Raw genomic sequence first — 21,681 nt, forward strand, 5'->3', positions numbered from 1 at the left:
TGTCCCCTTCTGCCCCACTGGCAGACGGGGTTGGGAGGGGTGGGGGACCCCAGCTGCTCTGCCCTCCTTGAACCCCTGGAGCATTGTTAGTTTGCTTTCTTGTTCTTTCATTGGGGACACGGTTTGGCTTCTAATCTCAAACCTCGAATTCCCTAACCACCCTCCCTCTTGGGGCTGCTCAAGTATTCAACAGTGATAATGGTAATAAATCTGATGATAGCTTTCCTTACTTGCTACAGAGAAAGCTCCCTACTTTCTCTCTCTGTTATGATGTCATTTTAACTTTTTTTTTCCTTGAAAAAAAAATGCCCTTTAAATAAGACTTAAACCTTTAACTGGTTTCATCTCTCTCTCTTTTTAAATGCTGGTTTTCAATGTTTTTCCATGTGTTTCTAGTTTCTACTTAATCTTTCCATGTGTTAAGCACAGGGCACAGGCCTCGGGCTGGAAGGGGGACGGAGGGCGGGCAGCCCTGGGGGTGAGGCCGACCCTGGAGCGGCAGGCTGAGGCCAGGGTGGGCCGGCGGGCGAGACCCCGGGGGTTCTGGGCGCCTGCGCCGTCAGCACCGAGGAAGAGGAGCAGCCGACTAGACCTGGGTGGCTTCCCTTCCTCCCCTTCTTTCTTCCTTCACCATCGAATGTTTCGAGTTCCTTCCCCCTGCAAGGCACTGGGGCTGCAAAATGGTCCTTGTTCCCAGAGGACCCTCAACAGGCAGTGAGGCATTCCAGCTGCAGTGTCTGAAACCACTGTGCCCCCACTGACCGACGCTGGCTTCTCTCTGGGCCGGCTGAGGGCTTCTGGAAAGAGCCTTCACCCGTCTGCGCTGTTTCCTCCTTCAGTCAGATGGGGATACCACCACACTATCTACCCCAGGTTGATAGTGGATGGGTTGCCGTGGATGACCTGGGATGAAATGGGAGCATTGACATGTGGCAGGCATTGAATAGACTTCCACAGAAGGAACTCTGCAGTGAGGGGGACACGTGGACCCTCCGCAGTGGTCCAGGGGTCCACCGTGTGCCTTAGGATGCTTGAATATCAGAGAGGAAAAAAAGAACATGGAGAACACAGAAGCTGAGAAAGAAAGAGGAGAGCCTGCCCAAAGCGCTAGGTGTGAGGAGACCCCTCAGGGTAACTTCAGGATTAAGTTGGACCGATTTCTTTTACTTCATACCATCTGCACTGGTTTCAAGTGTATAAACCACATTCCCTACTCTCTAGATTATCTTTAGTCCCCCCTGCCCCCGTACAGCCTGCAGACAGGAATCTTGGGGGAGTCCCTGGGACTCCCCCGGGACTCATGTAGAAAGCCATGAGGTGTGTGGGGCCGAGCTCCCTGCTGGGGTGAGCCCCGCATGTGGTCCAGAGGTCACCCTCTGAGTAATTGTGCAGAGTGTGCCTTGTGTTTCTCCCCCTGGGCTCTGGCGCTTGCTCTCGAGCTCTCACGCCCTTGGTTGAGGGTTGCTCTCCCTTCCTGTTTTCCTGTAGACTGCCTGGTGTGGACTAAGGGCTTGTGAAGCGTGTTGAGGCAGGGAGACTGGCGGGGGGGGGGGGGGGGGTGTGCTGTCAGCTCTCCCGGGGGGTGCCCCCTGCGGCTGCAGTGGGAATCCGAGGTGCTCTGAGGGTGCCCAGAGGCCCTGCTCTGGTTCTGTCCACAAAGATCCAGGTTTATTCCAAGACTTGGTGCAAACACAGCTCTCAGATGGATATTTGACCCTGGTGTTGCTTCGCTGGTAGCTCCCAGACATGGCTTCTGAGGAGAGAGGCCAGCAAGTACTCAGAGCCAACTATTCATTTACCTTAGAGATCATGTAATCACGTAACAGACCCCCATCTCCATTCTTCATTCATCCAAATGTATATGGAGGGCTTGCTGTGCGCCAATTGCTTGCCTGGCCCATGGGGAGAAAGTGTAAACAAGATACATGGTTTCTGATTGTGATGAACTCACAATGCAGTGGTAGGAACTGTTCTTTGAATAAAAAAGGATTTGGGGATCAGAGTTGTATGGGAAAGTCTGTCTGCCACACCAGTCCTTTCTTGGGGGGCGGGGGAGGGAGGCACAGCATACATTAAAAACTCTTAAAGTCCTGCAGTAAGTAAACCATTTAAATATTTAACCCAACTTTTCTTAAGCACATTTGACTATCACATGCCCAGCCTGACTCATTCCATTTTTTCCCCCCGTTTTTTTGAAATACAGTCGACATCTAATACTGTGTTAGTTCAAGGTGTACAATGTGTTGATTTGATATATGCATATACTGAGAAATGATTACAGTAATGAACATTCATCCCCTCATGTAGTTGCCAATTTTTTTCTTGTGATAAGAACCTTTAAGATCTACTCTCTTAGCAGCCTTCAAATGTACAATATGATATTAACTATAGTCATCATGCTGTATATTATATATCCACAACTTTTTTTATTACTGGGATTCTACCTTTGGACTACCTTTACTCAGTTCCCTTACCACTTACTCTGCCTCTGGAAACCACCAATCTGTTCTGTCTCAGTATTTTCAGTGTTTTTAAAATCCACATATAAGGGAGATCGTACAATATTTGTCTTTCTCTGACTTCACTTAGCACAATGCTTTGAAGGTCCATTGATGTTGCAAATGACAGGATTTCCTTTTTTTATGGCTGAATGATATTCCACTGTTACACACATACATTTTCTTTATCCATTCACCCATTGATGGGCACTTAGGGTGTTTCCACGTCCTGGCTATTGTGGGTAGTGCTGCAGTGAGCATGGGTGTGCAGATGTCTCTTCAAGATAGTGATTTTAGGGGCGCCTGGGTGACTCAGTTGGTTAAACATCTGCCTTTGGCTCAGGTCAGGATCCCAGGACTCTGGGATCGAGCCCCGCATCGGGCTCCCTGCTCAGCGGGGAGTCTGCTTCTCCATCTCCCTTCTTGTGCACTCTCTCTCGCTCTTTCTCAAATAAATAAAATCTTAAAAAAAAAAAGATAGTGATTTCAGGGGTTCCTGACGGGCTCAGCCAATAGAGCATGTGACTCTTAATCTCCGGGTTGTGAGTTCAAACCCCATGTTGGGTGTAGAGATTACTTAACATAAACAGAATTAAAAAAAAAAAAGATTCATTAAAAAAAAAAAAAAGGTGATTCCATTTCCTCCAAATACATACCTGTAAGTGAGATTGCTGGATCATATGGTAGTACTATTTTTAATCCTGGGGGGGAAGCACCATACTGTTTTCCATAGTGGCGGCAGCAATCACTCTGCTTTCAACATGAGGGTCGGGGGAGTTCCTGTGTCCTCATTTTGCCTCCTCCCCCTTCCCCCGTGAATTTGTGAGTTTGCCTTGGCACAGTCCCTGCCCTCCCCCTTCCTCGGTGGATCCTTTGTGCCCTTCCCAGCTTCTCTCTTCTCTGGGAGTTCTCTTACTCACACCTAGGTGTCAGTGACTCAGTGCTACCCATTTGAGTTTATTTAGAGGGCAGCCCCTTTTAAAGCTCTAATAGAATAGTACTTGAGCCAAAGGAACAACTCTCTGATGGAAGAATTGAAAGTGCTATGGCACCCATTCAGGGCAGAGAGTTTTCGATAGAGTGGGGGCAGGTCCCAGGGCTGCCTCTCAAATCACTTTGCCTAAGAAGGTTCCTTCTTAATATATAAAAGCCTTCCACAAGTGTTTCGGAAACCAGGTCTCGCTGATGGCAGATGAGCAGGAGAAGGAGAACTGCCTACTGGTGTTGTAAGATATGACTGGAATCCAGAATTCAGTGTTTGGTGCCATCTCTGCCTCTCCCTTCCCTGGTCTGTTTCCTCCTATGTCCAGGGTACATCAGATCTCTTGCTCTGCCAGCCTCCTAGGGTTATCGTGTGTGGAAACTTCTCTCTCATTATATATGTAAATATGTACGTCTACGTATGTATGTATATGTATGGAAAATGTATGCGGCATGATGTAAACAGTGGTTGCTAATGTTATTTCTGATTTGCTTTGGTCTTGCCCCCTTAGAGTAAGTAGTCATAGGACAGCAGTTGAGAGTAATAACTAATACGTACTGAGCACTCACTGTGTGTAAGTATCACACTGAGGACTTAATCTGAGTTATCACACTTAGATCTTGGGTCCTAAAGGATTTGAGATGGGGAAGAAGGAAGGGAATAGTCTCCCATTCTTCCTTGTCCCCAGGTCTTCCTTTGCAGGGACAGGTGGAAGGGAGAAGGAGCTAACTGACGTTGGAATAAGGGAGAATAGGAGTGATGCCTTTAGGAGGAGAGAGGGCCAGGGAGATGGGAGAGGAGCAAAGGAAGAAAGGGAAAAAAGGGAAGTGAGCTGGACGCCTGTTTTTGCCCCTTGGGTCCCCTCCACCTTGCACCTGCTCTCTGCTCCTGGGCTCCCCCAACTTTTCCAGCTTCTGGAGGGTTTGGCTACTGGGGGAGCGGGGAGTGAGAGGTTGCGTGTTTATTCCTGGTCACCTCACCACAGGCTTGCTATGACCCTCTGCCCAAGGTCACATCACCCCTCTCCATGCAGCCATCCTTTCTAGGTTCTGGTGTCTGCTCCCTCTGCTTCTCCAGGCTTGGGGTTACACCAACTCCTGTCGCCAGCCCTAGGTCCCCACAACCCCCATTGCCGGCCTCTTTACACCCTGTGCTTAGCTTTGTAAATTCTCTGTTTTTGAAACTCTTCTTAACTACCCATTTGGGTATCCTGTCTGTCTGGGAGCCTGAGGTGGCCAATAGGAGGGTCACCAGCTCCGAAGGCAGAGCATAGATGAAGGCTTAAGGTGTCTTCACTCCTGAGGGTGCCCCCACCCTATCTAGGCTGAGGCCTCCGGGCTGGAATGTAGGAGTCAGGTTTGACCTTCCCTCCAGGGAAGGCCATGGGCTTCTCCCCTGCATCTCAGGTAGCCCCTCTGGATTGTTGCCGGAAAATTTACTTGTATCGGGAAGACGTTCTGGGCACACGAATTTGGTGCCCAGATGGTGCCTGTATTTACAAAAGCCCAGCGCACTGACAGGACCTGCAGACACATGGATAAATATTTTGCCTCTCTTCTTAGGCAATATTTGAGTCTTTCACATTTAATTGCTGTCAAAGACAGGATGCTTGCATCCCCGAGGCAAAGCAAATAGTGAGGCCTCCAGCGGGGCTGTTTCAGCAGCTTCAGCCAGGCTCTCGGGCTGATCACCTGCAGCACCAAGTGTCAGGTGGCTGGGGGGGCTGGGGGTGAGGGAGACGGAGGCAGCTGGCCGCAGCCTGCCTTGAACCGGTGGCCACTTGCTGAGTTTGTTTTGAGCCCGAGAGAACCTGATCTTGGCCAAGAAATCTGATACTTTTCTCAGACATCCGCGATGGGCACCCGTCTGGCCATTTCCAGGGAGATCTTGCTTGGTGTCTCCGAAGCGGAGTCCAACTGATACAGTTCTCTACTCTTCATATTTTCCTCTCCTATTTCTTCTTAAAACAAAACAAAACCCAGAAACCTCGACCTCGTTGCCCCTTGGATTACATTTACAAGTGCGGTGAGAGGCTGTTCTGCGTCTATCTGGTTTTTTCCCACCTCGCTGTGATCAGATAAGCCTCTCCTTACCGTATCCAGATAGGGAAGGAGTGTTTGCTGTAGACGCAGAGTTCTGCAGCCATCACTTCCTTTTATTCATTAGATTCTGATTTGCCTTAATTATTTTAGTCCCTTGCATGGAACAGACACAGTTGGATGCCTTGCCCACTGTGGTTTTACAGAGGGCGCCTCCGATTATTCATTCCTTTCCTCCCAGCACGTGTTACTGGTGCTCACCCTGGGCTGGGAGCCGGGGAGAGCAAAATGAATGGGTAAGACCAGCCCCTGCCCTTGAGAAACTCATAATCTAGTGGGGGAGCGAGGCATGTAAACGGATAAATCACAGTCCATCGGTGTGCTTGCCGCAGGAGGGCAGGAGCGCGGGGAGGAGAGCGGAGGGACCTGGTTGAACCACTTACTGCCCCTCTGTAGCTGGGCGCAGTCTAAGCTGCAAGGAAGGGCTTTGCCCAGGAGCTGCCATTTTGGCTACTTCTTGGGAGGGTTAGGTGTGCATCAGGGGAAGAAAGATAGGAGAGTAGGTGCAGAGTCCTGATGGATACGGCCGATCCAGGGCAGGGTAGGGAAGGCCACCTGGCTGGGACTTCCTGCCTGAGGAGTGTGAGGTTTATCCCGTGTGTAAGAGAGACCACAGTTTCCTTTCTGGAATAGAGTCCAAGCAGCAGTGTGGAGGGTGGCTTGGCGGAGGGAAGCTCTGGTCAGACACTTCTGGGTTCTCATCCTGGTGCTGCTCTTTCCTTGAGAAGGTCACTTCATTTTTTTGAGCCTCTTCTCTCATTTGTGAAATGTGATCATATTATGCCGATGGTCATAGGAACGCCTACTTAATTGGGTTGTATGAAGGATGAAGTAAGACAATATCCAGCACAGGGTTTTCTGCCATTGGGATAAGTACAGAACATGGAGGGTTACAAGTAGGTTGGGGATGTTGGTTCCTTAACAGGGAGGCTGACGGGGCCCAGGCAGCCGCATCCGTTTATCCCGGGGAGCCTTGCACACATCTCGTCTGTGTGTGCCATGACATGAATCAAGTTGGAAACCATTGTTTTCTGAAGCACTTGGCAAGTGTTTCCTACAAGCAAGTCTTCAGTAAATGTGGCCGTTTGTTGAGATGGGTCATTGTACTCACACAATTACTCTAGAGGCTGAGGGCACAGAGGATGGGCTGCCTTCCAGGGACACTTCTGAGGTAGAACTGACAGAATTTGGTGACCAGTTGGGTGTCAGGGAGGATGGGCCCCACTAGAGAGGGGGAGGCCTTGGGGATGGCCGGGGGATTTATTATGTTGTAGACTGAATGGGAGGTTGATGCTATTCAAGGAGATTGTTGTGGAAGTCAGAGCACGTGGGCTTAGGGTATGAACGTTACTTGAGATGGTCTGATATAGACGGCTTTCCCAAGAAGGCAGGGCAAGAGAGCAAGTTAGGGAAGAAGGAAGACCCGGTGCGGATGTGGTCAGGGGGGAATGCCGGGGGCATGTGAGAGACTTGAGGACATTTAAAGGCTAAGGGGACAGAGGCAGAGGAGGTGAAGAAGGAAAAGGGTGTCTAACACTTTCTCCAAACTTTGCCTCCCTGGACAGTGTCTGTCCCATTGGAGGAGTGCCTGCCGATAACTGACAGTAGGGCAGTTGTCCAGATATGATTTACAATAAGGCATCCGATTCATGAGAGGTACTGTCTAAATTACTGCCCTCCACCAATTGCTGGGTTCCCTGCTGACAGTGAGCCAGGGGTCAAACAATTCAATCAGGTGCCACCACTAACAAATTGAAAATCAGTGGGGTGCAAAATGGATTACCATCAAAATCTATTCAGGTGCAAAACCACATTTTAAAACCCCTAACCCTTAGAAATCACGTCTTCCCTGATTCTTTACAATCCCCTGACATTGAGTTTTAATATTCCCCAGATATTTGTAAGCATCAAAAGACATGCCTGCAGGAGACCAAAAGTGACAAGGAAGGAACTCCCAGTTGGTCCTTTCTTTTGGAATTTGCAAACATGCTGGATGTATGAATTAATACATTGGTAATTCTGTTAGATTCTCGGGGGCAGCAGTTCTCGAACTTAGGTGTACAACAGAATCACCCGAGGGCTTATTAAAATTCAGATTGCAGGCTCTACCTCTGAGTTTCTGATTCGGCAGCTCTGGGATTAGGCCTAGGAAATGACATTTCTAGCAAGTTCCTGGAGGATGTGAGTGGGCCCTGGACCACACTTTGAGAAACTCTGCTCTAAGTTACAGGAGTACTTTGATAAGTTGGCAAGGCATGCTTTGCTAGGCAGATTATCAGGAAAGGTTCCATTGGACCAGGTGTTGAGTATGTTAAGGGGCTTGATTTTTTTTTCCCCCCCTCCAAGAAGCCTGAGAAGAGGCTGATTCAAGGAGATAGACATGGATTTGAGGGCTTTGTGCTCAGAGGTGAGGTTGGGGCACGGGACGGAGGCCAGAGAAGAGGCCGCTCTGGCTCACCCTTCCACGAGATGGCAGGTGCTGCAGGCACATATGACCTCATTAAGGCCAGAGCCTGTTCCGCGTTGGTCCATGGGTAAAAACTGTTCCTGTCTTTTGATACCATGCCTCTTCCCATCACTTGAAAGTTGATTTTCTTAAGGTTAAACAACCACAGGCCCTACTTCCTTAGCAAGCTGCTATCAGCCTAAGCTTTGGCTCTTCCCATCCCTGAATGATGCCACAGAGGTATTTTTCTTTCTAAATCGATGGTGTTTGACTTTAGTTCTACCCTGTGGAGAGTAGACATGACTTTTTGGCATCGAAGTTATTGCCTTGTATAAACTATAGGTGTCACCAGGCCCGATAGGAAACAAGTCTCTTTCCCCAGGACAGAAAAATGGGTCCCAGAAACTGCCCCAGACGTGGTTGCTGCCTCTTTAATGTTCGGTTTCCCGTCTCTCTTTGGCAGGAGAAATTGAGCGATGCACGTACATCAAATACCACTACTCCTCAGCCACCATCCCCAGGAACCTCACTTTCAACATCACGAAGACCATCCGTCAGGATGAGTGGCATGCCCTTCGTAAGTACACCTGAGTTTATTTCTTTGGCGGTGACCTTTGGAGGTCACGGAGGTTTGGACGCCCATCAGCAGCCTGGTCTGGATGGATGGATGCGCCTGTTAGACCTGTGGATAGTCCTGGAGCACAACAGCAGTTCCTTGAAGTGTCAATACCTGGGTCAGAATCGCCTCTGCTGGCTTGGATTGCGTTAGATTTAAAGAGTTTGCTTGTAAAATTAAAAACAGGGGCACCTGGCTGGCTCAGTTGATAGAGCATGTGACTCTCGATCTTGGGGTCGTGAGTTCAAGCCCCACCTTGGGAGGGAGAGCCTACTTTAAAAAAATAAATCAAGGCAACAAATAAATGTAACATAAAAAAAATTAAATTAAAAAAACCCCCAAACAACGAACAGACAATGATGGGTAATCTTACTTCATTACCGGGTGGGCGTTTATGCTTTCACCTACCTAATGAAGCCAGCTCCTGGGATCTAACCTCAGCGCCTCTCCTGAGTTGCTTGGAGTATTAGAGTGGCAACCTGTGAACCCCTTGTGCCATTCTTTGTATGGGGTGAGGCCAGCTGGGGGTTGCAGGCTGCATAGCGTTGGGAGTTTACGTCTGGTTGGGTCGCTAAGGCATAGGATCTCGTCCTCAGCTTACAAGTTTCTGTTTCCCCAAGAATGAGAGACTTGGGGACCCAGTTCACATGTGATTGCAGCAGAGGTCAGAATATCTGCCTCCAACGGTTAGGGAGTTTCTTGGTCAGGGGCCCTCAAAGACTCTAATTACGGTAAGAGAATGACTTCATGAGCAAACAGTTAGTTGGCTATTTTCATTTTTCTGTTCCATGGGCATGTCCTGCTCGTCCGTGTCTGGGAAGCTGTCCTTTGCTGGTGGCACAGTTCTTCATGGGGGCACATTCTGCTCCGAGTTGTTTCTGTTGCATTTGTCACTTCTTTCCTGTTGCAGCTCACCACCCCCCCAAAATCACAAGGCTAAAAATCAGTAAACATTTATATGCGAGGGAGGGTCTTTTATTGTTTGCTCAATTGTTCCGTCAACTTTGAAGAAGGTTGAAAACCTCTTTCTTCCCTTTATTGTTGCCTAGTTATGTTTTGCACGCATGGGGTCCCACAGGTATCTTCCACTTGTTAGTTTGGCTTCAACGAAACGACGGTGGATTGAGGTGGCGGGAGGTGAGAGGGGCGAGTAAGATTAAAACAGAGCAACGATTCATTGGTTTCAGGAAAAAAGACTGTGCCCAGGTGTCTGGATGATTGTTGCCACCACTGGCCCGAAGTGATAGGGCAGGTGTCAGTGGATGGGAAGGCATTAACCAAATTGTTACCTTCAGGCTTTGACGTTACTAGAGACAGTAATCAGAACGTGGGGGCAGAGGGCTAATGTTGCAATTCCCATGTACTAGACATTGAGCTAGGCTTACACGTACTTATTTAACTTTAATGTGAGATTTGCCTTAGAGATTCTAGTACTCAGGATTACTAATTTTTTTTTTTGGGATGTAGACACTTAAGGAGACAAATACGTAAATAGCTGAAAATGCCGATTTCTCGCATTACATTGGTCTACTGTAACAGCAGCCCACAGTAGATGTTCAAGATTCCTGATAAGCCTTGCTGAGTAACCACTTAAATATAACTTAAATTACGGGGGTCATAACAGAATCTAAGTAGGAAGAAGTGATTGACGTAGCTTCAGTTCGTATTTATTCAGTTCAGCCAAAGGTACTGAGTTTTTCTTTCTTTCTTTTTTTTTTAAAGATTTATTTATTTGACAGAGAGATAGCGAGAGCAGGAACACAAGCAGGGAGAGTGGGAGAGGGAGAAGCAGGCTTCCCGCGGAGCAGGGAGCCCGATGTGGAGCTCGATCCCAGGACCCTGGGATCACGACCCGAGCCAAAGGCAGACGCTTAACGACTGAGCCACCCAGGCGCCCCGGTACTGAGTTTTTCTATGTACCAGGCACATAGTGGATACTGAGGCCACAGGGAACTCTTTGAAAGAGCTCACACCTGGAGGTGGAGGTGGGTGGGGGAGGGACATATTCACAAAGCAAATAATTGCAAGGCAGTGTGATAATTACAATATAGTATAATTGTTTCAAGCAATTAAGATAGTTTGTGAACGTTTTCCAGCAAGAAGGAGAATTAGTATAAATTGCACTGATGCATTTCAAGGGAAACCCAATAGAACGCTATTGGCTGTGCAGAGTAGATACCCGGAATTCAACTAGATTACCCATTGCAACATTGCTGGAATTGTTATGTGGTGTTGGCAAAGACTGAGAGAGGAGGCTAATGCCAAGGTTTGTGGAATTTTCTTTGAGTCCCATGTCTCTGGGCTCCTTGTTCCGAAACTCTGGTACCGTTGGGTTCTGCAAAATCGCGTGTGCAGCTTATGCTTGTGAATTGGGGTACTACTAGATCTCTGCTTTTAATGGATAAAAGCTCTCTCAGCAACTGATATGCGAAGGTTTTTGACATCCCATGGTGGGTGAAGTGGAGGGTACTCTTTGGCGAGGGATTTGTCTACCTGTTTCACAGAGTGGCCTAATGGTCTTTTATTAAGCAGGCAGGGAACGTTTGCCATTCCTGACATCGATGACAGCTATTTTTAGCTAGAGGGCAGGTGAGCATCTGTCACATCTGAAGTTGGTGCTAAGTGTAATTGGCAATGCTGGCATAATGGGAAAGGATAATAAATGTCAATTTTAATTTCAAAGGTCAGATATTGATATTAAGTAGGAAGTGGGCTCATGAGCCCCCTTTCAAATAAAGTAGAAACTACAAAGACTAGCAAACCCCTATGACCAAGCTTTGGAAATTAAAAAAAAAAAAAAAATCAGACTCTGATTTCTTATTTGAGAGTTCTGTACTCTGTAATACTGTAAATGAGATCAAATAAATCCATTTGATACCAGGTTGGTTATCATTTTGGAATTTGACCATAATACCTTATATTCTACCATTTTGCTCAATAGATCATATTTGCCAAAGGCAAGAAATCAATTTTTTTTTTCTGAAAGAACTTGGTAAATATTTCAGACTTCGCTTAAACTGAGGTTAAACATTTCTCATTAGGGATTTGCATGGGGTCATCACCCCTTGATGTGGGGAAAAACTATTTTTTCAAATAGGAAAAGTACAATTTGGTTTAAAACTGTGCTGTGGTTTCTGAACAGTTACCACCACCAGTGGGAGGCTTCACTGTTTGGCTGAGAGCTCATCCACTTGATGGTCAAGTGAATAGTAGGTGAAAGAATAAAATTATTTGTAGGTCACTAGGCTTATAAATCCAAGTGTAAAGAGATAATAACCACCTTGGGGAATAAAGGTGAGAACCAAATATGTATGTGTGTTGTGGGGGGTGGTCTCTGAGTTTCGAACACCTACTTGTCTGAGTGACTTGCTGGTGAGGTTTACTCGGGCTGGATGGTGATGGCTGGTGGGGCACTGTGTATCCTTGTTGTCCTTCTCACCCCAGTCCAAGCTCCCTGGGAGGAGGCAGAACTCCTTCCAGAGTTGGAACTGTGTCCTCATTCCACCCGGGCCTGGCGCTCTGTCTGGGGCAGCCCCCTTGCCGTCCTGTCTGTCTGCTGCCTCCCATTAGGTTCCAGTGACCCTGAGTGGCGTTTGTCCAGCCCCCGTGGGTCTGACCCAGATCCTCCTGCCCCCTCCAGCGCTGGGCCAGTGAGGATGGGACGGTAGTGACGGGAGATGAGCTTGGCCAGTGCCACTCTCCGGGTGGGTTGTCCAGTGTAATGTTTTGAATGTGACAAAATCTGATGAGTGGCCGTGAGGGGAAAGCAGGCTGGCACTGCAGTGGCACCCGAAACAATGCCACTTCCTCTTTTCACTAGAAAATAATGTCCCCACAGGCTTTTCATGCTCTGCAGCTCCGTCTGAGGTTGCAGCCCTTGTTGGGAGGATTCTGTGTCCTCCTGCCACCTCCAAGGGCCCCTGAGGCCATCCGCAGTGGCTCTGCCTTTGCTCTGTGTGCCACTGGCGTCCCTTTGGCATGCCCCTTCTGTGTAGCTGGAGGTCTGCGTGTAGCCATTGGCTGGGCAAGGGGGAGGTGGGAGGGCGGACAGCCTGGGTGGCCCGTGAGAGGCCCCGGGGAGCCAGGAGGCTGAGAAAGCTGGGTCTGGGAAGACGTCCCTGAGAGATGAGTGCTTCTGCAAGAGGGAGTTGGCATGGAGTGGAGTTGCACCGGGTGACCCTGGGGAGGCTAGCAGGTGGCACCGAGGAGGAGCCTGCCTGGGGGCAGGCACCCGGTGGAAGGTGCGAGAAGGATACGCCTTCTTACCCTCTGATCTCTGCTTTGCTGCTGCCGAGTTTCCCGTGGGGTCTGAGCCCCAGGACTCCTGAGTCGCCGTTCTTGTGCACTCGGGAGTTTTTCATTCCACATGGCGTTTTCAAGATGGAGGTTTCAGCTCACAGCTGATTGCCCCTGGCAGCGAGAATCAGGGAGCTGGGACTCCACTTCCCTGCAATCAGATCCTGTCCCTTATCTCTCAAGAGGCTGAGAGCCAAGAAAGCTAGAGTTCTTTATATATTTATTTTTTTAAAGCCTCCTTCTGTCAAGACTGAAAGTTCAGTTAATTAGATCCGTTGGTCACGTGGCACATTTCCAGCTGGCCAGGGAGGGAAAGAGAAGGAGGAATGATCTCCTCCTCCTGACATGGACATCGCTGCTCCCCCATCCTCCTGAGGGCGCTCCTCCAACAACACACAGACACACACACTAGCTCTGGAAAGTGGGACTGAAGAAATAAGATCTGTCGTTAAAGAGGGAGGAGGGGAGAGGAGGGAGGGGGCGTAGGGGAGGGAGACAGACAGAGATGGAGCCTGAGGCTGTCAAGAAGCAAGGTCATTTCAGTGGATATGCTGAAAGAAGGAGAAGAAATCAAAATCCAGAAGTTTCTTTTCTAATGTAGACCCTCGAATGACACACCTGGCTTCCTGGCCCCAAGGCTTGAGGCTGCCTACGGCGGGGGGGGCTGTAGGCTAGCTCAGTTTGGGGGGTCAGCCCCCTCCCAGGCTGGTGTATGGTGAGAAGCTCAGTGTGTCCTGCTGCTCTGTTGTGCATTTCAGTGCAGAACCCTCACCTTACTCTGCTTGGTCAAGCCCTACTTGGTCTCCCCCTCTTCTGGCCTCTTCCACACCCTCTCCTCTTTGCATAATTAGTGCATCCTGCTCCTGGACCCTAGTCTCCCTGGGCTGCTGTCTCACTCCCTCTAGCCACCCCCAGGTCATGCCCACCTCTTGTGCCCTAGGCTACTTCCTGCTCTTCCCCCTGGCCTTGGCCTTCTGGCTTGGATTTATGTTGGCTCCTTGCCTGATGGCACTTGCCTTTTCCTCTTCCAGTGGACTGCCTGACAGCCCCTGGACCAGCCTGTTCATCTACTCTCTGGACTTTTCTCCCATTCAGACCTCTGGGCTCCAAGCTCAGGACTTGCCTGGATTTCTGGTTCCTCCTTCCCCAGCCATCCATGGTCAGGACAAGATGAATGTGGTAGACCAAGGGGCTTGGGATGAAAAGAAAATAATAGTAATTAACTTTGTTCTTATCCACAGTAATGCCCCTCAGAGGGTGGCTCGAGGTTTCCTCCTGGGAGCCCAGCCGCACTGTTCCTGCTCCTTTGCAGACAGAGTAACGGAGCCAGGGAGAAAGGGGCTGCCTAGAGGTTCCACCTTGGCCTCCGAGGAATCTGAGACTCAGAATCCAGGTCTGAACTCCAGCTGACTCCCTCCAGCTATTTTTTTCCTTTCTGTTTCTGGCTGCTGTTATGTAAAACAGCCTAATGAAGTAAACATCCCAGACATTAGAAGTTTAGGTCCCCTGCAGTGTCAGCCATTTTCCTTCCCCTGCATCCGCATCGGAGCCCAGCCTGAGGGAGGCTCTTAACTGCGTGCAATCTGTTGCGAGCTGCCTCTTGCTTGCAAGACTGGCCTCCATGGGGGTCATGCCTAGCAAGAAACCGTCCCCAGAACTGTGAAAACTTGGTCGTCCAGAAACTCAATCATCAGGGCATCACCATATGTCACTTGGTGTCCTAAGGTATTTGCTTTTTGCAAACCACCTTTGTCTTTCTGCCCCACACAGCCCTTGCAGGGAATGTTGTAAACTTTTGAGGATCCCCATGGGCTGCTCCATGCCTGTCCTCCCAGAGCTCCCGTGGTTTTTCTGCAGCAAGTCAGGCAGAGAACACAAACCCCCTTCATGTGCCATTGCACCTCTACCTGCCCTTGCAGCAGTAACTCCTGCAAGGACACACCTTTTCTTCACAGCTTCCCCTGCCTGTCAAAAATTTGATGAATTTGTTTGTACAAAGGTGTTCATGTCTCCTTGGATTGCCTCCCCGATAGTATTTTTAATGTTCAAAAGACCTAACCCAAAGGGATGGCAGTGAGGTGATTAAAGGTAGTGTGGAGATCCTTAAAATCATAATGCATATGCTCTCCCTCCCACCTACTTATGTGGCTGGCCTGCCTAGGGCTCGGTGATGGGAATGGAGTGGACAGGATGGGGGTTTATTTTTGAGATGGCCTCAGGAGTGGGAAGGAAGGAAGCCTCAGGTAAAAGATGGGGTGGAGTAGGATACCAATCTTTCTGTTAAAGATGCGCTGATGATCCACCTACTGAAGCAAATCTGAGGACCCCCATGCCGGTGTAACTGTGGTTTTCAACCACAGTTCATTTGAATGTGCAGGTCCAAGTTTGTGCGGGGAATTAGTTGGAAGTCTGGCCTAGAGGCATTCTCTCAGCTTCTGCAGATTGGAAGCTGCTTTCTTCGCCGAGCATTGTGATACGGACGTCACAAAGGAGAACTGGGCACAACCCCACTGACATCCCTCGCCCATTTGTTCATTTACTCATTCAATATTCATGGAGAAGCCGTGTTAGGTGCTAGAGGGGATATTAAAAGGTATTCTGCTTTCCAAATTGGATGATATATTTCCAAGTGCCAACCTGGCAAGGGATCAGACTGCTTGTTGCTTAATGTTTATTGACTACCTGGAGCGTGCAGGCTAATGCTACTGACGTGCACACATCATGGGTCCTGAACTCCACAGTTAAGTCAGCAAGAATTCCTTGTAGAGGGCATAAAAGCAAAATAGAAGCCCAAACTACCCTATCACAGAGGCATGGCCTGTTTTTTTAGAGCAAGGGAGAAGTGGGGATGACCTGGGATCTTCCTTTTCTTGGCCCTCTGAGGGAACTGTCCCAGCTCTAGGTGCTGAAAAGGAAGCTCCATATGGCCTGTGATTCCTCTTTCCAACAAATATGACAATCACGGCTCACTGTCCAGGCACACTGTAACAGTCGGGGTGGGGGGCGGGGAGGGAGGAACAAAAGCAGAACCTGAGTATTCCAGCGGGCAGAGACAGCTCAGCAACCGTGAATGTGGGTTGGATGAGGCATGGATGTCTGGGCAGCAGACACTTGTCATCAAGGCAGTGGGTCAGTGGTATGAATACCGTGGGTACTACTTTGGGGGATTCAGGACTACATGATCCAATTCTTACAGACCCCACTTCTAGAGGAGATCTAGAGCGTTAGGGAGTTAAAATAAGGAATTCTAGAGAATAGTGCATGAGAAAATCCCACTTTTAAGATCTGGGATACACAGGTCAAGGGGTATCATGCCTTGAACAAGATGGGAGATCATTTTATAAAAGCAGGAGTCGCAAACTGTGACCAGGATTGGTCCTGGGCTTTGGAGGTGAGGCTGCTTCTGAAGATGGTAGGACAATGGGGAGGGCAGGGGAGAGGCATCTGGGTATCAGAATGGCTTAGCAGAAAAAGTAATTAAGTTCTATATTTTGTGGTAAAGAACCTATCAGAGTCTATACCAGTGCTACTCAAATGTGGTCCATGGACCATCAGCATCATCTGGGAACTCATTAGAAATGTGAATTCATGGGCCCCAGCCCAGGCCTATCGAATCAGAATCTCTATAGTTTGAGAAAGCTTGGTGTTGGGGGGACATTGGTGGGGGCTGTAGTGGTTAGTGAAGGCTTGGGAGGACAGAGTGTGGCTGGGCCTTGAGTGGGAGTTGAGAGAGGGAATATTGCATTTAGCACAACCTCTCACACAGGAGCAGGACCTTTAACCTACTCATGTATTGTTTGTTGTCTGTGTGTCTGTGTCTATTTTCTATTAGAGCTTTGGTAATTCACTTTTCTTCCATATTTCTTCTTGTTAATTGAATAAAACTGCATGGAAAAGGTGAGCTATTTTCTTTCTGTTTGTCTGTCTTTCTGCATTATGTGTGCTATTAACATCTTCCTGATATCTAGCCTGAAACCTCTTTGTTGTGTCTCCAACATTCTCTTTTATTCAGAAACCAGTTTCAGGCTCCACTGAGGCTAGGGGACACTGGATTGAGTTCCAGCTCTGTTGCTGTCTAGGTATATGACCCTGGGCAAACTATGTAAGTGTTTTAAACCCAACACACTCATCTGTAAAACAGAGGTAATAATACCTGTCTTGAGAGTTATTATAAGGTTTAAATTAAATAAAATGATACACGTGAAATCAGTAAGTCTGCAAAGCCTGATACCAAGTGGCATTAGGTGCCATGATTAAAGGAGCACAGAATTGTACCAGGTGTTGAGATCCCCATAGGATGTGGGGGAGAGGCTTTAAAATGACCTTTCATGGACTTGGGGGCTTTTCTATTGAACTCTGCACAGGTTGTGTGGGTTTTTGCCTCCTGTGTGGCTGTACACGTTAGTGGGTCTGTTGTGGGTTCGCTGTCTGCACAGGTATGTGTGGTGGGAGCTTGCATCGGGTGCTCACAGTGTGGGAGTAGAAAGTGGCTGAGAGGATTATGTGCTGAAAGGCAACAGTGTGGCATATTGTGAAAGGAATTTCAGAGCAGAAAATCATCAGTGTTTGGGATCTTCAGTGGGGTAGCAGAAGCAGCCCTCTAATTTACCAGTTGTGTCCAGTAAGAATATGGTTTAGACAATAACAGGAGTCTCTAAAAGAAGATTTACATACCGAGTGTCTAAGAAGTAACATTTTCAGAGCTTCGAAGATAAATATGCTGTGAGTACATTGGTACTGAAATCGTTGAGGGGAGCGTGGAAATGATTCTCTTGACTGTTGTGGCTCAGCCCTGCCTTTCAGGAAGACTGCAATTTCCAGTATGTATTGTGATCAGATGCTCTTCTCTTCCTGAAGTGGAAATATACATCCCAAAAGTGGATACTGCAAGAGTGTTGGGGATATAGGGAAAGGAGGAGGGTCGAGGAAGAGGATAGTTGGTGTGGTTAGGGTTGAGGGGGAGGCGTGATATTCCTATTCTGGGGGAAAAAGGATACTCCTTATTTTCAACTCCGTGCTCACGATGGACTATGGGGTGGTGCCGGCTATGGTCATGGATACTGCGTTCTGTGAAGGACCAAGAATTGCAGGGAGATAGGTTGGCCTTGAAGATGGCTTGTAACCTACTAGTTGGGTGAGAGGGGGCTACAGCTCTGCCTGGCCTGAGTCCTCTTGGGAGGCAGGGCTGGGCATGAGCATTGGTGGGACTATTCTATAGCCATGACCATGGGGAGAAGATGGAACTTGAGTTCTGACAGCGGGGGTTCTAGGGAAGAAGTGAGGATCTGAAGTGCCAGGTTCATGGAGTGTGCAGAAGGCAAGAACTAGATCCAGAGTGAAGGTAAGGTGGAATATGTAGGGTCACCCAAGAGGTGGTAAAGCATTGCTGAGTCCAAGACTCTGGCATTGCCCATCAAGTCATATTTAGTGATTGGCAGTTTTGGCTGCTAGGACAAACCTCACATTTCTCTGTTCATGCCTAAAAAGAAAGACCTCATAAATTGATCAGGTTTAAGGACTTTTTGGTGGTGGGGGGGGCATTGTCTTAATGATGGAGTTACCAGGGTGAGCTAAAATGTCTGGTCCTCTGAGATAATTGTGGGAGCTGACCCCTGCCCTTGTTCAACTTTGGGGCTGATATTCTCTGCTATTCTCATAGTAGGCCAAGAGGCTGGCCTGGTTCTGGGTAATTCAGGCTTACCTAAAGTAGTTCTCCATGGAGTCTAGCCTTGCTCATGTAAAGCTATAATTCTGTGTGTAGAAGGTGGGAGGTGGAGCTAAGCCTGAGCCAAAAATACTGTGTTACTTGTCTTGCCTCACTCTCTATGCATATCTATCTTAGGAGATTTCCATGGAAGGTTGGTATCAACTACAGTTAAAACATTCTTGGATTCTTTGTAATTCAGCATTCCAACCAGGGCCATCCAAACGAACTTCCTGTCACGATGGAGATGATCTATAAATTTGCATTTCCTGATATGCTAGCCTTAAGCCATATCTGACTGTTGAGCCCTTGATATAGGAGTAGTGCAACCAAACAATTGAATGTCTAATTTAACTTAATTTAAATTTAAATGATCACACATGGCCAAGTAGCTACCGAATCAGACAGGGTAGTTCCAAACAATCCTCAAATTTCTTAAATAGATTCCACTTCCAAATTATAAACTGTTGATTATGAATAGTCACACATTAAAAACAAAACCTTACAGGTTTTCTGGGTGCCCTGGCCATTTTTAGGGGAATAAGAACGCACATTCCCTTGAGTCGCCCAGATACTCATTCGCCACGCTGCCCTTGGCCTCCCAGACGCCCCACTCCCAGAGCTAACTGGGGTATTCTTAGGCTTTTCTGCTGGCCTATGCCGTGGGCAGGTAAGGAGAGGTGGCAGGGACAGTGTCTCATCATTACCTGTGCCAAATCTGGGCCAGGTTGTTGCAGGTCGGGTTCCCTGGGAAGATCTTGAGGTGGAGTTTTGCTAGAGGATGTTTATTAAGGAGTGCCCTAAGAACCTACTTCTTTGGTAAGGAAGGGACAGAGCAGGGTTTGAGTTTGACAGAGGGAGAAGTCCAGCTATAATACAGGCCCAATGCCCCCCCACCAGAGGGCTCTGGTCCTACAAGTGACCCTTCAGAATTTCTGGAATGGGGTTGAGATGGCTGGGCCTCAGCCTCCCACACTGGTTACTTCTTGGATGTGGGCTCACCAGAATAGGGGCAGCTTTGGGCCTCAGCGCTCTGTGTCTGAGTAATCCCCAGAAGGGGCTGACCCCTGAAGGCCAACAGCTCTCCCAAACCAGGGCAATAAATCCTCCCATGATGGGGGTTCTGGGCTGTGCGCACATTGTCCACCGCACAGGCTTTTGACATAAGTGATTCTTGGAGGTTGCCCGTAAGGTGACTGAGACTCAGATGGAGTAGCTTGCCCAGAGCTCTAGTCTCGGAGAGACAGAGGTGGGACTACAACCCAGGCCTTGGTCGTTGCAAAATTCATGCTCTTTCCTCACCCGAGGATCCCTTCCCTGTGCCTTACTGGACAAACCTCCTCACAGACTCTTCTCTCTGCCTGGTTTCTCAAGTATGCTTTCTTATTTTCATTATCCTACGGGACAGCCCTACTTCATCCTCCCCCTCTCCTACCATCAGTGACCCCCCCATTATCTAAAGCAAGTGAAGAGCTCTCCCCATGAACCGCCAGGCTAGCCAACCCTCCATGCAAGAGCTCAAGTAGTCAAAAGAAATGAAAGAAAGCTATTTATTTTCCACCTCTGTTTTTTTTTTCCCATTTAATTACTGGTATCACAACAGGTCTTTTTTCTATTGCTTTTTATTGCAGATGTGTAGTATTTTATCTACATTATGAATTAAATAGGCTTTTGTGGACTAGCCTCGAAACCCAATCATTTATAACAGACATGACTTCTCTGGAAATGGGTTCTGAATTCTAAATCACTGACTTATAAATGAGGATTGAGAACAGAACTCCTTTCAAAGCTGGAGACTGGCTTTCTATTTTCTGGGCAGTTTGCCTCTGAATGGTGTCACCGCCTCCCTTCTTTCTGCATCTCATACTGGGTCCCCGAACCACACGCCATCCGTGGGGCGAAAGCACAGACTCCTCCTAGGTCCCTTGTTCTCAGTTTGTAACCAGCTGCTGATACAAAATTAATTAATGCCCCATGGTGTGCCCTGTGTAGGCTTATCTGAAATCCAGAAATCCAACCGAGAGACCGCAAGCATCCTTGGCACTAGGTATCATTCAGTCTCAGTCCTCCTCTCTGTTCACGTTGATAAGATGAGACTAATTATGTAAGATTTCCCTGAGGCTCCTTGCCTGGGCACCTAGCACCAAATTAGAAATGAGCAGTCAGAGGTGTGTGTGTGTGTGTGTGTGTGTGTGTGTGTGTGTGTGTGTGATCTTTTGAGGCCGAGAGACTCCTGAACAAGGATGTGGAGGTGACACCACACGGGATGACATCAGCGTTCGTATTCCCCATGCCACCCCATCCCACCACCTCACTCCTGGAGCTTCTAGATGCTGCACAGTTGCCAGGGAAACCAGGAAAAGGAGCTATACAAAAGCTACCTTTCCAGAGCTCTGGGCAAATCCTCTTGGGAGTAGAGCAGAAGGAAGGGTGTGTTCCTTCAGGCCCTGAGATGAGGGGAAATGCCGATGTCAAGCCAGCACCCCCTCCTATGCTGCCCCAGTCCAGTTCCATCCCTGTGTCACGTTAGCATTGCATGCTGCCGCCCTCCCCCATCCCCCATTGCCATCTGCTCCTACCCAAAGGGATCTTCTCATTTCCGGGAAGTAAACATCACTTCATGTCAAAAAGAGTAGGACCTCTGATTTATGGTTAAGGTTTGAAATCCGGTTACTGTTTAGCTTGGCAGAGCTAACAGAAATGTGCAGTTAAAAAATACTACCTCTGTTCCATTTCCTTGTTAAGTTGAAGGAGAAGGGCTGGGATCCTAAGTATTTGCAGTTTTTGGTGAGAGCTTTGTGCTCTGGTTAACGAAGCGCCATCTTTGGTCCTTTGTGGAATGAGCTGGCAGGACCTTCATTCCCAGGGTTTACTGAGGGCCTGTGATGTGCACAACTGGGCAGTAAAGGAGGGGCCTTCGAGGGGCCTACAGTCTACTAGAGAGCCTAGAGCAGCGACAGCAACTCAGGATGGCAGGGGCTGGTGCTATGGGGTGTGGGTGCACAAAGTGCTATCAGCAGCGTGCGGAGGAGGAAAAGGC

At 48.4% G+C, this 21,681-nt stretch overlaps 1 protein-coding gene across 1 annotated transcript in view; it reads left to right on the top strand.

Annotated features, from left to right (window-relative positions):
- The window catches only part of TMEM178B (transmembrane protein 178B), a 331,318-nt gene that overhangs the window by 100,036 nt on the left and 209,601 nt on the right, over positions 1–21,681 (top strand). The window contains exon 2 of the mRNA XM_035021247.1: positions 8,489–8,602. Within this exon, the coding sequence (XP_034877138.1) occupies positions 8,489–8,602 (114 nt within the window). The remainder of the gene's footprint in view (positions 1–8,488; positions 8,603–21,681) is intronic.

The sequence above is a fragment of the Mirounga leonina genome, unplaced genomic scaffold (genome assembly GCF_011800145.1).
Source record: "Mirounga leonina isolate KUSES-001 unplaced genomic scaffold, KU_Mleo_1.0 Mir_174, whole genome shotgun sequence".
Lineage (NCBI taxonomy): Eukaryota > Metazoa > Chordata > Mammalia > Carnivora > Phocidae > Mirounga > Mirounga leonina.